This window comes from Aotus nancymaae, unplaced genomic scaffold, assembly GCF_030222135.1.
Source record: "Aotus nancymaae isolate 86718 unplaced genomic scaffold, 86718_ANA_hifiasm-v0.15.2.pri h1tg000020l, whole genome shotgun sequence".
Lineage (NCBI taxonomy): Eukaryota > Metazoa > Chordata > Mammalia > Primates > Aotidae > Aotus > Aotus nancymaae.
The window spans coordinates 13,981,369-14,002,925 of record NW_026988432.1 but is presented as its reverse complement, the minus strand read 5'-3'; the positions used below and the strand labels follow the sequence as shown (position 1 = coordinate 14,002,925).

Here is a 21,557-nt window from a genome sequence, read left to right as displayed (position 1 = left end):
GGGAGGATTATGCCTAGGAACTCCAGGCAGGTAGCAGACATTATGGAAAACATAATAAAGTTTCTTTGATCATAAAGGTCCTTCAAAAAGTTAAAAACAGAACTACCATATGATTTAGTAATTCCACTTTTGAGTATGTTTCCAAAGGAAATAAAAGCAGTTGTGTTGGAAACATATGTTTATTCCCATATTCATTGCAGTATTATTCACAATAATCAAAATAGGGAATCAAACCATGTATCTAATAGCTAATGAATGGATGAGGAAATTGTGTTATATACGTGGACAGTAGAATACTTACCCTTTAGCCTTTAAAAAAAGGAAACCCTGTCATGTATGACAACATGGTAAACCTGGAGAACATTATGTTGAGTGAAATAAGCCAGGCAGAGAAAGACAAATATTTTATGATCTCTCTTATATGTGGAATCTAGAAAGGTTGAACTCATATAAATAAAGAATGAAATGGTGGTTACCAGGAGCCGGGGAGTGAGAAGGAATTGAGATGTTGGTCAAAGGATACAAATTTCAGTTAAATAGAAGAAGTAAGTTCAGGAGGTCTATTGTACAACATGGTGACTATAGTTAATTCATTTTATTTTTGAAAATTGCTAAGAGACTAGACTTTCAGTGTTTTTAACCACAAAAAAATTATGTGAGGTAATGCATATATTAATTAGCTCTACTGACTCATTCCACTGTGTCTACATGTTTCAAAACATGCTGTATAAGATAAATGTATATAGTTTTTATCAATTAAAAGTACATTTAAAACCAGTATTTAATGAAGACTATTTTTTCACCTAAATTTGTGTGTTTTGGACAATTCTCTTTTTCCTTTTTTGGGTCGGCTTTATAGAGGCATAATTAATTAAAATAAAATTTAAGTGTGGAGTTCAATGACTTAAGACTGTTTTCCAATGTGGTTGCACCTTCTGTATTCTCATTAGCAGTGTGTGAGCATTCCAACTGCTTCATATTCTTTTCAAAACTTGCAATAGTCCAGTATTTTAAATTTTATTTTTGGCCACCATAATGCGTACAAAGTGGTATTCCATGGGGAGACATTTTGAAAGCACTTAAATTTTGCCTTTCTTATTAAGCTTTTAATTTAGTCATTTATTGTATATCAGCGTGGACTCATATGCCGTTTTGTTCAGCAGATTTTAATTCATTATTTTAAAAATCAAAACAAAAAATGTGGCTTTCCCTTCGGTTTCTTTCGCAGATGGCCACAATGCAGGTGTAATTGGTTTTCTGGCTGGAATATAAGTAAATGTTTCAATTCTCATAACAAAATATCAACGGTGCCCTATACTCTATAAAACCCTAATGCTTATGAGCTTTTGTCTTAGCATTTTCATTATTCTAAAGTCCCTTCTTCTAAACCCAGAAAAATTAATAGTTGAAAGATATGGTCTAAAGTCATTCTAACAATCAGTTCTTCAAAAGTTTCCACTCTACCATTTTCAGCTTCATTGAATCATTAGAAATTAATTCTCATCTATTTGACAGAATTAGAGCTTTATAATTCCTTACAATGTATCATTTTAAAGTATACTTCAAAATCATAGGTCCTAGCCGAAACTTCTGATCTCTTCATATTTCTCATAAACTCAATACCATCCTTATTTGACCTCATTAAGTGATGTAATACACATCTATTCTTCAAGACTACCACATCCTTCTTTGCTTTCTTTCCCCAGCTGCATTCACTGAACAGATGGTTCTTGTTATCTACTCTCTGGCTAGTCTGTCAATTTCCTCAACAACTTGACCAAGTCTCATAGTTAAGTGGGGAAATATTTGTTTTCTCTGCCTTGATCTTGGACTGCTGAATCTTGCTGAAGAAAATTTCAACCTTGCTCAAATCCTCAAAAACTCATGTTTTATGAAACCAGGTGGGACTCAGTAGTGACTGGGAAGAATCTATGGGAGTAACTCTGGAACCCTAAGAAAAGCTACTTTCTAGAAAATAAAAATGATCAATTCCTGGTTTTACACATATTGGTATACTTCAAGGTCGATTACAGATTCTTCTTTCTTCTAACTTTATCCTTTCTCCCTAGGATCTTATCTTTGCTTTTAGCTACAGTTACCATATTTATCCCAGTAACTCTAGAGTATTTATATTAAATATCACAAATTTAGAGCTTCAGATCATATTCTGTTTCTGAGATTTAGACTAATATCTTCAAGTGCCTGCCAGGCAAATCCATTTGAATCTTAAAAGTACCTCAAATTCAACAAGTACATATATAAACCCATTATCTTTTTCTCTTTCAAAAACAACAATGTTGGCCAGGCACAGTGGCTCACGCCTGTAATCCTAGCACTTTGGATGGCTGAGGCAGGCAGATCACTAGGTCAAGAGATTGAGACCTTCCTGGCCAACATGGCGAAACCCCGTCTCTACAAAGAATACAAAAATTAGCTGGGAGTGGTGGCACACGCCTGTAGTCCCAGCTGCTCCGGAGGCTGAGGCAGGAGAATCGCTTGAACCTGGGAGGCAAAGGTTGCAAATAAGCAAAGATTACCCCGTTGCACTCCAGCCTGGGCAACAGAGCGAGAATCTGTCTCAAACAACAACAACAATAACATTTTCTTCCATCCAACCAATTGGCTAGGTCAGAAACCTGGATGTCTTACTGCAGCTATTACTTCCTAAATAATTCCTCCAGGCTGTTTCTTTCTCTCCATTTCCACTCCCAATACTCAAATGGTTTCCTAATTTATATATAGTAACCACACTGTTTATTCCTCTCATCTATTGATGTCAGAGTAGCCAGAGATGTATTTTCAAGATGCAGATATGATAATTTTATGCCCCTCTTTAACAAACAAACCTGTAATGAGCTTCTTATCCCTTTTAGCATAAAATAGAAAGTTCCTAATGTGGTTTACAAGGTTCCTCATGTTTGGGATCTGCCTTCTACTCCAGGCTCATCATGAACCACTCTTGTTTTGAATTTTCCTTTCTACATGATTGATATATTTCTAAATTATTTTTCCTGTATGTAACTGGACACTTCCCCTATACTGAGAGAAAAAGGTGAGGCAAAAATTATTTAAGTAAGTCATTATTTTATTGATAATGTATTTTATAGAATCACAAAATTTAGAAACATAAGAAGGATTTCAGGTATCACCTAAATTAAAAGAAATACGGGTTTCTAGGTTGCTAAATTTGAAGAGAAAGTATGATTTGGTTTGGTTCATCTAAAACAGGTCACAAACAGAATTGTGTATCAAATTTAGAAGATAGAGTATTAAAATATCTTGATTTTTCCTCAAGGATAATTTTTCTGGAAGAAAAAGTAGGTATATGTGTGTTTATAAAGAGAAAGAGAGAAAGGCATGCTATTTCAATCATTAAATTCTTGATGATGACTATGAGATTGAAAAGAAATATGAGTCAAGAGGATCTCTTGTTGCCAGCAAACAGTTTACCAGAACGACTGTGGGTGAACATTTTGCCAAAAGGAGTGACGGACTAATTGAGTCTAAGGGGATGAGAATCTGCCAAAGAAGAGGATGCTGTTGGTCTTATTTTGCCTGATGAAGAACAGGAAAGGGTGATTACAATGGAACTCTTCATTAGTTGAAGGAGCTGATTGTAATTCTGTTACTACCCCGGTGGCAGCTGTAGCCTCCGCTCCCTCCTCAGTGACCTCCACAAAGGCCTTGTGTAGAGCTTTAGATACCACGAGATCCCGGCTCCCAGTCATGCCTGAGAGGTCTGCATCACTGAAGACATCCACCATTCCCATGGTTCTCAATGTGTCCTTGAGATCATAGGCCTCTTCCACTTTGAACCGAGGTAACTGTAAATTCACACGCGCCTCTCTCATATTCTGCAAACTTGTCCATTTCATCAATTTTTCAGCACTGAGTTTCTCTTCAAGCTATACAAATGGAAAAAAGAAACTGATATGATTAAGTAAAGATCTCTAATACAGCTTAACAATCAATTGACTATATGGAGAATCTTTATTTTGGCAATAAATGTAAAATACAGAAGGTTCATTTCATTAGATTTTATTCTAATAGGCAAAATGAGTCCTTAATATATAAACATGTTTGATTATATGTGTATATGTATGTATATATATGTATGTACGTAGGCATATAAAAACAGAATCATGTTTTCACATACATGTAATGTGTATATGTCTGCATACAAATGTATACTACATATGTAAAAATATGATTACACTGTTTTGTACACAATGAACTATCTTTCATTATTTCTTGTGCCAACAGCCTACTACATGTATCAGTTTTTAATAGGCTCTTCTTATTTTCCTGTATACATTACTTAGTACACATTGCGATTAGTATATACCCTAAATTTCTATTCCCTTTTTTGCTTGGTGTATTTATAAACTTTCCTCACATTGCTATGTGTTTCTCCCAGTCAAGGTTAAATTGCTGCATAATAATATCATCAAATTGATATCCAATGCATGTAACTATAATAAATTAATAATTAATTAAGCCTTCAGTTCGTGTCAGGCCCTATGCTAAAATATTTGTAATATGAAGCCGAGTCATCATTCCTCATTTTGAATTTTTCATTATTTTGATGTAACTTGGTCACAAGCTTTTACCTTGTTTAAACTTGATATCTTAGGAAAAAGTCAGGGAGTAGAAGGAAGAGTTGTAGATGCAAGTTTTTACCTTCTGCAGACCATCAATTTCATCTGGCAGCAGCACAATCATGCTTAGATCTTTGGCTTTGTATGGTATTTCCAGGACCTTGGCCTGTACATCCTCCAGCAAGGCAAAATTAAAGAACGTGTATTGCCTCATCATCTGTATGGGTTTGTATGTATCCTGCAATCAATCAATGTGTCCAACAAATACCGAATGAGACACAAGACAAAAACGAAAATATTACTGAGATATCAACACATCCTTCATCTAAAAAATAACCCAGGAATTTAATGAGTTAGAGACCATAGTTTCTTCTGGTATTCCTAACTAAATAAAGTTAGAAGACTAAAACAAAATAACAGACGTGAAAACTTTTATTTTTTACTTGTCATGGTACTTTCCATCAGAAATATTTAAATTTAACATTCCACATATTAATATATTACGTTATATAAAGAAAATATAGAGAATACCTTGTTTGGCCAAAATTTTTCCTCTTTAGTATCTTCTTTATTAAATTTCTTCTCCCACTGCCCTTTGAAATAGATTGCGTTCACAAGAACCAATGTGGTGTCTCTGTCAATACTCTTATAAGGAAATAGGTTTTTAATTTTTTCTGCAAGGGAAAGAATAAAAGAGTCTTTTTTTTTTTTTCGTGACAGAGTTTCGCTCTTGTTGCCCAGGCTGGAGTGCAATGGTGTGATCTCAGCTCACTGCAGCCTCTGCCTCCCAAGTTCAAGCAATTCTCCTGTCTCAGCCTCCTGAATAGCTGGGATTTCAGGCATGTGCCATCACACCTGGCTAATTTTGTATTTTTAGTAGAAATGGGGTTTCTCCATTTTGTTCAGGCTGGTTTCGAACTCCCGACCTCAGGTGATCCACCTGCCTCGTCCTCCCAAAGTGCTGGGATTACAGGCGTGAGCCACTGTGCCTGGCTTTAAAGAATCTTTTTACACAAGGTACAAATGGTTTGTCTGGAAGATGCTTCGCAAATGTCCGTGACTGATTATTAATTATTCACCCAAATCCCTACTTTAGACTCACTGACTTTGATCTTTAAACCATTAGACTTACTGACGAATGGTTCACCAGATGCAGCTTTCCTCAAGGCTCCAGCTGGATAAAGTTACCCTTGATGAAGACATCACTTCTTGTGGTAGAGAAGGAGTTCAGGTTCTCTGTCTCTGAGTGACTCCAGTCATCTGACATGGAATACTGACAAACTGATTTTGTCTACTCTTTCAACATATCTCTTTCCTTTCTCCCTCTCGCCTCTTCCTGCTTTTTTTTTCTTTAACTATGTGGTCTCAATTCAGAGGAAGTAGGCCCTGATTGCTTTTTAGGACAAGTGATATGAGCTCTGTGGTATGAAACACACGCCCTGTGCTGTCAGACATTACTTCCTGGGGTATCTTCCTATTGAGTCTCATGTTGAGTTGCAGTAAGTTTGGCCTTTAATGAGAAGTGGAAGGTAGAATAGATGTCTATATTATCTAGACTTTGTTCAGCTCTTTGTCCTTGATGGGGAAGACAGCTGTGATAATCCCCGCAGAACGTGTGGACAGAGATGTGGTCCAGGCAGCTCCAGCTCAGATGGCAAAAGGGTGATTTACTGGAAAGCTGCTTGTTTCCCAATTAGTATAGGAGAAGGGAGACAATTTCTAATGTTTTCTTTTAAATATTCATCCTAAACAATTGGCTCCGATTTAAAGAAAAGAATATGATCTCAAAATGGGCCTGAGCAGAGACAGAGGATCCACAAAGCTATTATCATCCAGGGACATGTGCAAATAATTCTCCAGCTGTGTTTCCATCTAATTGGCTTCCTGTGATTTCCCCTTTGGTTTCCCTAGGCTCTCTTCATATTCACGTAGACAAGTCCTTCACCTGCATTGCCTTCCTCCGCCCTCCCTGCAAACCCATCTCAATCCCTATCCCCGGTCCCTCATGCCCTCATGCAGTGTCAGGCACAGGGCTCACTCGCATAGGTTTCTCAAAGGTGTTTCTATAATAGATGGCTCTCCTACCGTTCGTTTGACTTTCCACCCAGGCGTTAATTTTCTTTCGACTTTCTTCTGGAGCTTTTACAAAATCAACAGATTCCACACTGGTCTGGTAATATTTCTTGATGGCATCTAAATATTCCTTTGGGATAAGAAGGAAGAAAGTAGGAAGTAAGAGTAATTTATGTAACTATATATTACCAAATTTAGTGACTTACAATTATAATAAGCTGAATCCAGACCCTGAAGAGATGCAGTATCTCCTGTCCATGCATGTTTTTATACAGGTGCCATGCAGATAATGCGAAACGAGAGTGTAGGCTGGTGCAAGAAAGGGGTCTCTGAAGGCCAATATCATTTGGCAAAAGGCAGAAGCAGAAGAGGCTGTGGTTTGCAAACTGCAGAACAGGTTTCCCTGAAGGAGATTCATTGCTTCTGAGACTTCTCACCAGTAATTTCAACCATGATGTTTCTGACCTTTGTTTTTATCTTTCATGCTATACATTCAGTATTTCCTGGTACTTCCTCAACTATCCCGAGGAATTCACCCAAGCCTGCCCATTCCAATAATATCCCATTAGCCATACATTTCCCACCAAGATGTATACTATGTGACTGAGTCAGTGCCAGTCCATTGATGGTGTTTCATTACTCGCTGCTGCCCAAACTCCTCCTCTTTAATTGCAAAATTATCCCTAAATCCACACTTCCCTGATATATTGTCGGGGTCTGGGACACTCCAGTGGGGGAGACTTGTGGAAATGGAGCTAATGCACTCTGAGTAAATGCTCCCCACCTGCGTCAGTCAGACTCTTGTGCTTTAGCTCTCTTCCACGTGGCCGGTCAGAGACACAGACACCAGGCTGCAGATGAAAGGTTCGTAGGCCAGGTGAAATTTACCTTTAAAAATTGATATGTCTTTTCTCCGAAGAGCTTGTTGGCGATCTTCAGCTCATATGCATCAGTGGATTTGTTTAATTCTGTCAGAAGCTTTTGAAACTGCTGATGAACATTTCCTGACTTATCAACCTTCAAATGTCAGAAAAGGAGCTCATTGAATTAGTGTATCAATGTAAATACTAAACCCATGCTAAGTGTGTTAGATCAATCCCTAAAGGCTAGTAGTCTCAATGATCACCTTTGTGCTTATTCCCTGATACTGGGGTGTATTTCACCTCAAACACCCTTCAAAATACACATTATGGTTGACTTCTTCCAGAAAATTCTTCCTGCTCTAATGTACTCCAATCTTTTCTCTTCTGAACTAAAGCTACAGCACTGTCTACCACTGGATTTTCCCCTTGTTGGTTTAAATGGTTAGGTCCAGTTAAACTCTCAGCTCCTTAAGAGCAAGGACCATATTTCACTTCTAACAACCATCAAGTATGTGAGTATGCTGAAGTTTGGATATTTTAAATAGATTATGCCAGGAACCCCTGTTATACCTCTTGGTGGTATCACCTTGTAAGACGCATTGACTGATCTATGGCACTTTCTTCATGATGGTCATTCTCTGCACATAATAACAGTGTGTGCCAGGTATTTGGCTAAGGGTTTTACGTGGGTAACTCTTAAGTCTTTAGTTCAATTCGAATGAAAACAAGAAAGCTCAGAGAATTAAAAAAAAAACCAAACCTCTTTATAGAGACATACATTAGAAGTGCCAAGTTTAGAACCTAAGCCTGTTTAAATCTAGAACCTTCTACTTTCCAGCAAAGCATTTTGCACTATTAAGGCTCTAAACCAATATATTCCATAGCAATCATTTTCCAAAATATACTGGACTTGTGCTTATTCTTCTTAATCTCATTAGTGACTCAATTAAAATTAAATTATTTTGCAACATTATTGCAATTAGTATATTATAGCTATTTTATAAGAATAATAACATTTATTATGACTTTTTATGGGCAAGGCATTTGTTGCAAATGTTTCCATGTATCTGCATGTATTGAGTCAGATTTTTTATTACCCTTTGTTTTCTGGGATGATGTCACTGGGACTCCAAGCATTGAGTCCTGCCTGTGTTCATCATTTGTGAAGAGCAAAGCTGGAATTTGAACACAGCCTATCCTGGCCCAGACCTATGCTCTGAAGTACAGTGCTGTCTTTCAGTAACGCAAAAATGTGGAATAATAATTATGTGCCATGAATTGCCAAATCACTCCGTATGTCTGAATCTTTTTGTTCAGGATTTCCCCTAAAAACGGCCGTTTCTTAGTTTCTGTGAAGTTCCAGGTTTAAACTATGATCTGCTCAGGTATCTGAAGCTGAACCAAAGTACTCTGTGGCTCACCTGATATGTGGCAGCTTTTTCTGTGGTGTTCTCTGTGACTTGATCAAAGTGAAGAACCTGGAAGAGACAGGAAGCAGGACAAGAGAACTTTACTCAAAAGATCTGTTTAAGTCAGTGGTCTCACAGTAATGGGAATTCCTGCTCAGCCCCCTGTGCTACCCATCAGGCCACCAGATCTGTTACCATCTGCGTGCTAGCTGACAGAACCACAGAGAAAAACTGCAACAGGTCAGCGTAATGAAGCTGATACCTACCTTGTTAATTTGTTGTGCAGTATTTCCTTTGGCCCCTAAGAGGACCATCCCTAATGCTGATGTGATGCTGATAGGGGAATAGAAGATGTTGTTCTCCTTTGATTTTCTGAACTGTTGGAACAGGTCGAACAAGAACTGGGTGTTGGCCTCACTGAGGGACTTCATGGTGAACCTGATGTGATCTGGTACTCCTGGAAAAGCATCAAATTCCTTTCAGAATGACTTTCATAAATGGAGTGTCATTTTATAGTACAATTTTCTTAAAGAAAATGACATATCTGGGTTGTGAGATTTTGACAAAGTTTTTCTTTCTTTTTAATGTTTTAAGCTTTCTACAATGTGCATATATTAAATATATTAATCTCATAATTAGAAGACTCACAAGATTACTGTTTGTAAAGACTATTGTAAATAAGTAATAGACCATCTTTATCTTTCCTTCATTGCTGGCTACACTAGGGCTAAGTAGGAAGTCTTTATAATGACTGCTAAGATGAAACCTCTGTGGATCACATCCAACCAGCTCTTAAGAGACATCCCTGATGTTTCCTTCAAGGCTCTGTGGCTGTGAGATGCTCTCCTTCTGTGTTCCTAAGGGTGTTTTTGCTTACATGGAAATAAGCAATTTAGATAAAGGACAAATCAGATGAAATAGGTATTTTAATTTTGCCCCGGCAGAATAAGTAAAATATAATCAGTCAGAATGAAGGAAATGCACAATATAGAACATAGTATCATTATTATGGTAAAAAATAATTTATATTATTAAGCTGGAGTTGCTTGAAGCACTTACCTGTGTTCCTAGAGGAAACAGAGGTGGGCAGGGAGCCTGTGCGTGTCTGTGGAATGAACGGTGAGATCCTGAATTTATGCCTCTCCTCTTGCCGCCTCTCTCAGCTCTGCGGTTGGTATTTCGTTACTCAGCTTCAGATTTCGCAAGCAGGCTAACATTCACCTTTGTGAGTATGAAAATATATGACAAAGGACAGGATTACTGTTCTACCACTGTATTTCCTTCTTAATCTATGGGGAAAAATGCAAATCAGCAACCACTGGCTCATTCGAAATGCATGTGGGTGCCTTTCTAATACCAGCGAGAATAAGTTTAGAATTCCAATTTCCTCTCATTCATTTCAACTCCATCCCTTTGCATACTACTCCAGCTGTAAAAAACAACAAAAAAGAGAACATTCTTTTCTTGGATGTTGAATTGTCTTTAAGGCATACGTTGAACACCAAACAACTAAAAAGCTTACATTTCCTGTTTTTCAGTTCTGAAAGTTTTTGTCATCTCATGAATTTCCTTAGCAATTTTTCTGTAGAACCAGGAACATAGTTCTAAGTCCAAAGAGATACTGAAGAAGTGTGCTTGAGTATCTCATAGCATACTATGGAGAACAGGATTCCATTGCCTTCTCCCGCATGCTCTGCTTTGGCAGTGATCCTACCAGTGCCCCTTGCAACCATCCCAGATGTTTTCTGTTGCTTAGGGTCAGTGAGAAAGTTATTGACCTTGCCAAGTCATATAGTTTGGCTATGTCCCCACCCAAATCTTGACTTGAATTGTATCTCCCAGAATTCCCACTTGTGGTTAGAGGGATCCAGGAGGAGGTAATTGAATCATGGGGGCTGGTCTTTCCCATGCTTTTCTCGTGATAGTTAAAAAGTCTCATGAGATCCAATGGGTTTATCAGAGATTTCTGCTTTTGCTTCTTCCTCATTTTCTCCTGCTGCCATTGTGTAAGAAGTATCTTTTACCTCCTGTCATGATTCTGAGGCCTCTTAAGTCATGTGGAAATGTAAGTCCAATTAAACCTCTTTTTCTTCCCAGTCTCAGGCATGTCTTTGTCAGCAGCATGAAAACAGACTAATACACTGAGTTAACAGGCCGACACGGAGAAGAAAAATCGAAACAAACAGGAGCTATTTTGAATGGCAGCTTTCTAATTTTTTATTTAAAAATGAAGCAGAAAAATAAGTTGTTTGAGCTGCTAGGGTCACAACATTTCTTGGTGGTCCTACCATTTAGCACCTGCCTTCAGACTCGTTCCAGTGTTTCTTCTGGAATATCTTGTAATCTGAGGAATGTCTATGGCCAGGGAGAGTATTGTTGTCCAAGGCCATTTAATCCAGTATCTCCATCACTACCAGAGTAGGGAACTGTTTTGTGGACTCCCTTTTTATTGAGATACAATTTGTATACCATAAGGTTCACTATTTTCAACTGTACACTTCAGTGATTTTTAGTACATTCACAAAGTTGTGCTGTCACCATCATGATCTCATCCCACAACAATTTTACTACCTCCAAAAGAAACCTTGTACTTCCTTTTTCCCTCTCTCAAGATCCTGGAAACCATGAATCTACCTCCTGTTTCTGTGGATTTGTCGCTTGTAAACATTTCATATAAATGGAATCATACGGTACTTGTCCTTTTGTGATGGGAGGCTCTTTTTTCAACAGTATTATGTTCAAAGTTCGTCCATGTTGTCACATGAATCAGTACATCATTCCTTTTCGTGGCTAATACTCCATTGAATGAATAGACCACATTTTCTTTATTCGTAAGTTGATGGACATTTGTGTTGTTTCTATCTTTTTGCTATTATGAAAATGATGCTCTGACCTTTTATGTACATTTTTTTTTCCATGGCATATGTCTTCATTTCTTTTGGGTATATACCTATCAATGAAATCACTCGGTCATATGGTAACTCTAGGTTAATATTTCGAGGAGATGCCAGACTCTTTTCCATAGACGCTGCACAATTATGCATTCCAACCAACCATGAATAAGAGTTCTGGTTATTCCACATCCTTCCCAACACTTGTTATTGTCATGTGCACTTTTTAACAGGAGCCGTGAGTTCGTTTTCTCAGCACATCACAAAGTCATAGGCAGATTCATCTACAACAAGTTTCCAGAAACACATAGGATGGAAGTAGGGGATGGAAGGGAGAAAAGGAGCTGTGTTTCCAGTCGGAAAGTTTCTCACCTTCCTGTTTCCCCAACGCCCAAGACATGCTGTTCTTAGGTCTCCTGTATCAATATATATGTTTCGAATCTCTGAATGAGATTGGGAAGTATAAGTTCCCTGATTTAAGTAGGGGAATAGACTAATGGGGTGTTGATGAACTAAAAAGTTCAAAGATAGAAGAAAAAAAAATAAGAGGAAACATCTGAGATGCAGAATTCCAAAAATGAAGAATGGTCTTCTCTGCTGAGTCTGTATCCAGGGCTATAAGACAAAAATGGACCTTCCTCTGTATGGAGTAGTCTGGGTTTACTTGGGTACCAAAGAGAAGGAATATAATGTCTACAGAACAGAAGCAAGAAGCTCAGCCTGGGAATGGAGCGAACAAAACAGGATAGAAAACTGAGACAAACAGGTTATAGGGAACCAATCTATGGAAGAGAATTTCAGACCATGGCTAAATCTCCTGAGATGCTGAGGTTTGTCATGAAGAGGTTGAACTTGAGGAGAGGTACTAACTGAAAATGACCAGGAGTTTGCTTATATTTAGAGAAAGCTTGGATTAGTTCAAATGAAAAGTCATTTCCAGCATTTTTTTTCTGTTCCTAAAAAGTGCTCCTGATCCCTTCTACAAAGGCATGTCTATAGTTCCTTATCTTTGGACATGTAAATATTGGAGGCAAAGAAATGTGGACTTGGAGAAATCTGGGGCCAGCTTGCTCTCTGCAGGCTCAAGATCAACCATCCCACAGAGGAAAAAAAAAGTGCTCCTGGCATGTGATATACAGGATAGACAGGACATATCCTGATGTCATATGTTGTCACAGAGAATGCCGCAATTCCAAGAAGTTTTTTGCATGTGAACAGTTGCTAACTTATGTCTCCTGGTATTTCATAAACATACACTACCTTCATTGGCTCCAGGAATCCAGAAATTAAAAACAAATCCTCAATGGGAATTTACACTTTCAGGAAACATCCTGTCATTACTAATGCCTTTATAGATTGGTTAAGAAACGTCTCCTAGATTTTCCTGGAACTCACTTCCTTATGAAGGCTGTAAAGTTTTCTCAGCATTGTTAAGTTACAAATTAAAGAGGACATTTTATTTATTGTTTCTTACCTATGTGCTTGTGCCTGTCTATAGGGAAACTGGTTAGTGGAGGAGATTTTTCAAGCATTAAATAATAGAATATATGCCAATTACCTTATTCCCAAGGATTTCTCTACAGATATAGGTATGTGTATAGTGAACAACTTCAGAACAAGATTAATTAACTTTCCTGTTTTAGTTTTCTTGAGAGAAAACAACCCCAGTAAGGTTTGAAAAGAAGAGAGGGAAATAGTCTCATATGTAAGTACAGCTTAGAGCACAGACAAAATGATATTATCTCTTCCTTCTCTCCCTCCTTCTTACTCCATCAACACCACCAGGGACAGACATCATATTTACTGTATGTTTTCAAACCAAACCAAATCTAACCCTGTCCCCTTGCTGATCTCTTATAATTCTCTCCCTGATTCCTCTTGGCCTTCTTTTTCTACTCCTAAGAAACATCATATATTGATGTTCTCCCTTTTACTAGAACTGTCTTTCTTCCTCCTTGCTTTATCTGCACTGTGGATTTTCCCTGATGGCTGCATGCCCCTTGATCTTTTCTCATGGGAGTCTACTCACTCCCCCATTCTGATACTATGAAACCAGGAAGCAAGATCTTCTCCTTTATTCCCATTGCCTTTTCTAGCCATTGATTTCCTCTGTCTTCAATGTCCTATTTTAATTTTTTTGACCATGCAGATATATCATGTACCATCTTCTATGCTGCTCCTTAATATTCACTAAGTAATCTGCTGCCTCTCCACTCTTTACTCAAACTGCTTCAATTTTTCTGAGTCACTTCAAAGCTTTCATTTGATTGGCAACAAATAGCCAAATTTATTTTACATTTCTAGTTGAATTTCCTCTTGCGAATTGTCTTTCTTTTACCCTTTTGCTCATTGGAATCCTGGTGTTTTCTTGTGTACTTGAATATGATTTTTATATAACAACAATATCAATTATTGTTGATGCTTGTCTCTGGAGTATCAACGGAGATATGAAGTTCTAGAGACATAAAGAAATTTGCCCTCGTGGGGATGTGGCTGTGCTGGGTATCTTATTTTGCTTCTTCACCTACACCTTTCATTCTTCTCTATCTCCTATGGGTTCTAAGAAGCTGAGTTGTATAGAGACATCATAAGGCTCCTGTGCTCTCTGACATCCAGTTAGATTTGGTCAATGGCAGGCACCAAGAGTAGGTCAGCATTAGGTGAAGACAGAGTGCTTAACCAACTGTCTTCCTCTCTGTGAGGGTCACAAGGGATGTTTGCATTATTTTACCAAAGGTTACAGAGCTTATTGGGCTCAACGTTTTCTAAAACTGCATTTACTTTCTCTGGGGTTTGGTGATGACATCACCATTTGTCCTTCTGGACTAGGGTTAGAATAGTCTCTTCACTGTTGCTACATCTTGCATGTTTCACTGCCCTTTGTTGCCTTCCCTTAGTCCTAATCCTACTGTTGTAAATAGTCTTCTTCTTGATTACACGTTTGATGGTGCTCTTTGTTTTCTGTAGTGACCCCTGTTAATAGTGAGTACTTGGTATCAGGACTAGCTGCAGAAAACAGACCTCCAAATGGAATTCTGAGACTGAGTTGTTCACATGCTGAGAAACAGACGCTGGAAGGAAATGGGACACTGGTATATGGCATATGATAGCATCAAAATATCACTGACGGAGACAAAACATGAAGGGCAAGTAGAAGTCAAAGTGTTAAGATTGTGGTGTTTAGCTGCTATAGTGACAAAAGTGATTATAAAGGTTATGGGCTCAGAGGCTTCCTTTTCAAGTCTTGAAAAATTCACTTCCATTCAAAATCCCCAAGGCATTTTTCATAGACCTTGACCAGCAAATCCTGAAGCAATATGGAAGTTTACAGTGGAAAGATTCTTACTCTTTTAAGGTCAGGAAAATGCATTTAAAACAACAGATGGATTCACATCAATAATACTAACTATTATTTTAAAAATTTTATTTTTTATTTTACTTTAAGTTCTGGGATACAAGTGCAGAACATGCAGGTTTGTTACATGGGTATACATGTGCATACATGTGCCATGGTGGTTTGCTGTCCCCATGAACCCATCATCTAGGCTTTACGCCCTGCATGCATTAGCTATTTGTCCTAATGCTCTTTCTTTCCTTGCCCCTCAATCCCTCAAGTGGCCCCAATGTGTCTTGTTCCCCTCTCCGTATCCATGTTCTCATTATTCAACTCACACTTATGAGTGAGAACTTGCGGTGTTCGGTTTTCTGTTAATGTGTTAGTTTGCTGATGATGATGGCTTCCAGCTTCATCCATGTCCCTGCAAAGGACATGATCTCATTCCTTTTTATGGCTGCATAGTATTCCATGGTGCATATGTACCACATTTTCTTTAGTCTGTCATTTATGGGAATTTGGGTTGGTTCTATGTCTTTGTTTTTGTAAATAATACTAACTATTCTTAAATACTTGGGGTTGGTGTGATGTGGACAAATAAAATTGATAACAATGCTGTTGAAAATGTTTATTGGTACAACTATTTTGGAAAAACCTTGGCAATATCTGGTTATTTTAGTAATTCTATGTTTAAATATATACCCTAGGGCAGGCGCCATGGCTCATGCCTATAATCCCAGCAATTTGGAAGGCTGGGTGGGGGGCAGATCACTTGAGGTCAAGAGTTCAAGACAAGCCTGGCCAACATGGTGAAACCTGTGTCTACTAAAATTACAAAAGAATAAAAATAAAAATTAGCCAGGCATGGTGTGTGTGCCTGTAATCCTAGCTACTTGGGAGGCTGAGGTGGGAGGATTGCTTGAACCCAGGAGGTAGCGGTTGCAGTGAGCTGAGATTGTGCCACTGCACTCCAGCCTGGGTGACAGAGTGAGACTCTGTCTCAAAAAAACAAAAACAAAACCAAAAAACCAAAAAACTCTTCTCTATATGTATACCCTAGATGAACCCATGTACTATGTTGCACAAGACACATAGAAAAGAATGAATTGCAGCGTTCTTGCCAATGGCGAAGAATTAAAAACAACTTAAATGTTATATCAAAAGAAGAACAAAGGAAAAATTAAGCTAGATCTATACAGTGGAGTATTCTACAGCAGTGAATAAAAATGAACTGGATAGGCCGGGCGCGGTGGCTCAAGCCTGTAATCCCAGCACTTTGGGAGGCCGAGGCGGGTGGATCACGAGGTCAAGAGATCGAGACCATCCTGGTCGACATGGTGAAACCCCGTCTCTACTAATACAAAAAATTAGCTGGGCACGGTGGCGCGTGCCTGTAATCCCAGCTACTCAGGAGGCTGAGGTAGGAGAATTGCCTGAACCCAGGAGGCGGAGGTTGCGGTGAGCCGAGATTGCGCCATTGCACTCCAGCCTGGGTATCAAGAGCGAAACTCCGTCTCAAAAAAAAAAAAAAAAAAAAAAAAAAAAATGAACTGGATAATCATGCGTCCAAAAGAATAAATACCTAGCAAGGAACTGAAAAACAGAAAAGAATGTGTAAATATCACTTACATAAAACATTTTAAAAGCACCTATAACATTATGTCTGTAATGTATTATATTTTAACATAGGAATGACAATATATTAACTTGTGTCAAATTTAGGTAGTAGGCATATGAAGTTCTTAAAATGTTTTCAGAACCTTTTTTAACAGTTAATTTATTAAACAAATTGATAAATAAAAATTGTAGATATTAATGGTATACAACATGAAGTTTTGATATATGTACACATCGTGGAATGGCTAACAGGCTAATTAGCATATCCATTACCTCATATAATTATCATTTCTTTGTAGCTGGAGCACTTAACATCTACTCTCTCAGGAATTTTCAAGTATACGATATATTGGTGTTAAATATATTCATGATGATGTAAAATAGATGCCTTGAACTTATTCCTCTTGTTTAACTGACATTTCATATCCTTTACTAACATCTTCCCAGTCCCTCCTCTTCACCAGCCTTTTGTAGCCACCATTCTACTTTCTGCTTCTATGAGTTCGATGTTTGTAGATTCCACAAACTATGAGTTCGATGTTTGTAGAGAAATTGGAACTCTAGCAATTGCCTTGCTGGTGGGAATGTAAATTGGTGCAGTGGCTGTGGACATCAATATAGCAGTTCCTCAAATAATTAAATATAAAATGAACATAAAATCTAGCAATCTTACTTCCGGGTAAATACACAAAAGAATTGAAAACAGGGACTTAAATATAAATATAAATATATATGTAAATGTATTTATTTGTACACCAATGTTTACTGTGGCACTATTCAAAATAACCAAAAGGTGTAAACAACTCACATGTCTATGGTATATACTGACAGTGGAATAAGATTCAGCCTTAAAAAGAAACAATATCCTGATACATGCTACAACAGGGATCAACCTGAAAACATTATGCTGAGTGAAATAAGCCAGAAACAGAAGGACACATATGATTCCACTTATGTGAGGGATCTAGAACAGAAAAATTCACAGAGACATAAAGCAAAAGAGTAGTTATCATGGGCTGGGGGCATGGGAGAATAGGAAGATGCTGTGTAATGGATACAGAGTTTCTTTTACCATCATCCTCATCATTATTACATAGAGACAGGATCTCACTACATTGCCCAGGCTGGTCTCAAACTTGTGGCCTCAGGTGATCAACCTGCCTTGGCCTCCCAAAGTGCTGGGATTGCAGGTGTGGGCCACCACACCTGGACGATACAGTTTCAGTTTGAGACAATAAAGAAGTTGAGGAGATGGATGATGGTGATGGTTACACAACATGTGGATACAGTTAATACTACTGAATGTACACTTAAAAATTGTTAAAACAGTGATTTTTATTTTCTGTATATTTTACCAAAATTTAAAAAACTCATAAAACACAATCTCTTTGGTGACTTACTAATAGCCTCCTAATAATACCTTCTCTGTACCTAAGTGAATTTTCAAACCTATTTGTCTCTGTTGCCCCGTCTTCCTTTGAGTTCTCTTTTGTTCTCCTGTACATCTCTGACTTCTGGTCTTCACCTCCTTCTCCACTGCCATCCCTTACTTGCAGACATTTCCCAGGCATCTATCCCATACATTTTTCTCTCATTCTCCTTGGGTGATCTAATGGGTTCAACCTGGAAGTTAGGTCATCTGTTACCCTCAGCTTTGCCCTCTTCCCTCCCTTCTCTCCCAGCTCTGTGTCCAGTTCCTTCTCTGACATCTCCCATCGCCACTACCTTAATTCAACTTTTCCCTTCCATTTTCTTTGGATCAGTATTTAACATTTTTTAAATTGATTGATATTTTACATGGTTTTAATCAGTCCTTAGTGAAAAACGTATTCTGTAACTTGTTACGGTATCAGAACAATTACTCTGCCTCCTCTCTCTTCTGTTACATGGCTCTGTTAATATTTCTGTAGAACAAGTGCTGTTCTTTGGAATGCCTTCACGTAACCATAGAGGTACATTATCCTCTATGCACCAAGTCTGGCTGCAACCAGGAATCATTTTTGGCTGCTTGACATTTTGATGAATGCTTCTTGAGGACCAAATGGGACTCAGGGATGGTTACATAAAATGTTTGATTGTCTTTTTAAGGGTCCTTCAGTGATCCTTTCTTTATAAAACGGATTCTTAGTTATTGTCCATGCCTAAATGGTAGGCCAAGTGAGAAGTCTGTAGCACATTGCCTGAAGTAGGGACTTATTGACAAAAGAGATTTACCAACATCCCTTTATTTTTGGGTGAGAAGTGACTTGTTAAGCGCCATCCTCTGAGCCCAAATTTCTGAGCCAATCCCGTCGTCACACCCTTCCCATCTCGTTGCCTCTAGAACCAGCCTCCGCCTTCTTGGAAATGGTCTTGCCTTTAACATATGTTTCTCCAGGACTTCCAGGAGCAGTCACCATCACTTCCTTCTTCAGTCCCTCAGTTGCCCAAGCCTGATGAAATCTACTCCTATACTTATGAGTACTTGTCTGTTACTACATGAGAACACTCCCACCTTTGACCTTGTCCCAGGGTGTCGTCTCTAAAATATGAGGGTCAATGATCAAATCATGTAAATTAATTATAGTTTATGTTAAAAACTCTTCCTAAAAACCACTGCACTAAATTGACTATTCAATGTTTGTTTTTATTTATAATATTATTCCAGGGATGCCTAGCTTTGCTTCTTTAAAAGTTACTATTTTTAGAAAAATTACCAAAATACTGGAAACTTGCCATGGTCAACTAAAACTGCAGAAATGTGTGTAGGAAAATGTAAGAGGAGTCTCCTCTTTTACAGGGCAGTAGTGGGAGTAATGACAATTTTCCATTCATACCTCAGCCTCCTCCAATCCTTGACTTTTGTCAAAATGCGTTCCCTCTGCAAACAAAGCAAAAGAACATCTACAGAAGCTGCTGAATATTCTACATGTTTTTTTCCCCCATGAATTTAAATGTGACAAATTCCTTCCTACTCTTCTCAATACTTAACCCTAGTATAAGAGAAACACCCAATCAGGTAAAGCAGTATATGTTATGTGACTGATATTTTAAATTTAACTGGGATGTTTTACTGAATATATATTTTTATGCTACATTGAATAAAACCCATTACATTTTGCAATTTCTTTCAAGTTTGCTGTATATTATTTAATAAATATATAAAACTATTTTATCAAATAAGATAGTTTTTATTTTATTTTATTACTTTTATTTTACTTTAAGTTCTGGGCTACATGTTCAGAAAGTGCAGGTTTGTTACATAGGTATACATGTGCCATGGTGGTTTGCTGCACCCATCAACCCGTCATCTGGTTTTAAGCCCCTCATGCATTAGGTGTTTGTCCTAATGCTCAAATGAGATAGTTTTTTTTTTTTTTTTTGCCATGAAATGTTTACTCCTGTTACAAGCCATCCTCATTAAATTTTGTCTTATAAAATGATTAATGTTTTAATCTCCTATTATTAACATCTAAGAGTCTATGTAAGATGCAGAGTCAATACATTTTAAAAAGTATTTTGCCTACCAAATCGTTGTCCTGAATGAAAGACCACAGAAAAATTTTTGTTCTCATTCATTTCATAAAGAGATGCAACCACAGTGAAAATTAGCTTTTGTGTTTAATAATTATTTATCAAAACTTAAATATATGTTTTTTCAATTGTATACTAACAACAAGTATAGTGATAACTGAATCCAGATGAGGCTTTTTAAACATTTAGAACAATGACCATGGGCCATAAGAACATTTTGTATTTTAAATGCATTTACATACTTTCATTTCAGAGAAATATGGCAGGGTTATCAATAAAAGACTTTCAAATGTAAAAGTGTATTAAATTAGAAGAAAATTCTTTGGAGGAAATGGAGTGGAAATGTAACACCAAGGTAAAAGGAATGATGTAAAATATCTCAGTGTTGAAGGGGTTTTTCATGTGAATTTCATGTTTCTCATGTGTATTTATTAATGATGGTGGATCTCACGTGGTTAGATTTCACTGCGTGCATGTAAAGAGTGATGGAACTGTTTTATTTTAAAACAATAGCATTCACAATTTGCCTGAATTAAGCCCTCTGCAGTTATTTAGATTATGGGCAAAACTTTAGCTGTCAGCTTGGAAATGTGCAAGAAATATATGCTTTAAAAAAGAAAAGAAAAAAGTTATAGCATGTTCTTGGGCAAAGGTTTCAGAGTTCACCAGTACATTGTTGGTGCTGTGTAGCACATTGCTGGCCACACCACTTGTGACACCGTGTGGCAGTAGCTGCAATAGCACTTCAACAGCACAAGACTTCCTGGAGACAAGAAAGGGTTCTGGTTCTTCCACTTTAAGGCAACAGCTAGGCTGGAGATTCCCCTCCTCATCCCTAAAGTTATTAAGAGGGGAAAGATCATGGGAGAGAGAATAACATCATCTCTCGATAGGATGGGGAAGCAATTTCATCTGAGTATGAAAAAGAATGTGGACTTATTTAATGACACAGTTTTTGCTTAAGTTCACCCTGATCTTTCTGATGAGAGATTCTCCATGTGTGATCTGTGGATCCCTGAGAATTCCCGAGACCAGGAGATCACAACTAATTTTATAATAATACTAAAACATCTTTGGGAGGCCGACGGGGGTGGATCACGAGGTCAAGAGATCGAGACCATACTGGTCAACATGGTGAAACCCCGTCTCTACTAAAAATACAAAAAAATTAGCTGGGCATGGTGGCGCACCCCTGTAGTCCCAGCTACTCGGGAGGCTGAGGCAGGAGAATTGTTTGAATCTGGGAGGCGGAGGTTGCG

At 37.9% G+C, this 21,557-nt stretch overlaps 1 protein-coding gene and 1 non-coding gene across 3 annotated transcripts; one reads left to right on the top strand and one right to left on the bottom strand.

Moving 5' to 3' along the window:
- Positions 1 to 3,503: 3,503 nt before the first annotated feature.
- Positions 3,504 to 10,054, bottom strand: SERPINB3 (serpin family B member 3). 2 transcript variants are annotated; one of them, XM_064378958.1, is made up of 8 exons: positions 10,003 to 10,054; positions 9,210 to 9,400; positions 8,956 to 9,012; positions 7,560 to 7,688; positions 6,684 to 6,801; positions 5,130 to 5,272; positions 4,681 to 4,836; positions 3,504 to 3,905 (listed from the first exon to the last, which is right to left on the bottom strand). In XM_064378958.1, exons 2-8 carry the CDS (start codon positions 9,372 to 9,374, stop codon positions 3,504 to 3,506), a joined length of 1,170 nt encoding a protein of 389 aa, XP_064235028.1. In that variant the 5' UTR covers positions 9,375 to 9,400; positions 10,003 to 10,054. The 2 variants fall into 2 exon arrangements, with proteins under 2 accessions (XP_064235028.1, XP_064235027.1); XM_064378957.1 differs by lacking the exon at positions 10,003 to 10,054 and having other exon boundaries at positions 4,681 to 4,773; positions 9,210 to 9,374.
- A 2,754-nt stretch (positions 10,055 to 12,808) lies between these two features.
- Positions 12,809 to 12,939, top strand: LOC135276151 (small nucleolar RNA SNORA38). The gene has a single exon (XR_010343715.1). It is a non-coding gene; the product is annotated as a small nucleolar RNA SNORA38 (small nucleolar RNA).
- The last annotated feature ends 8,618 nt before the right edge of the window (positions 12,940 to 21,557 follow it).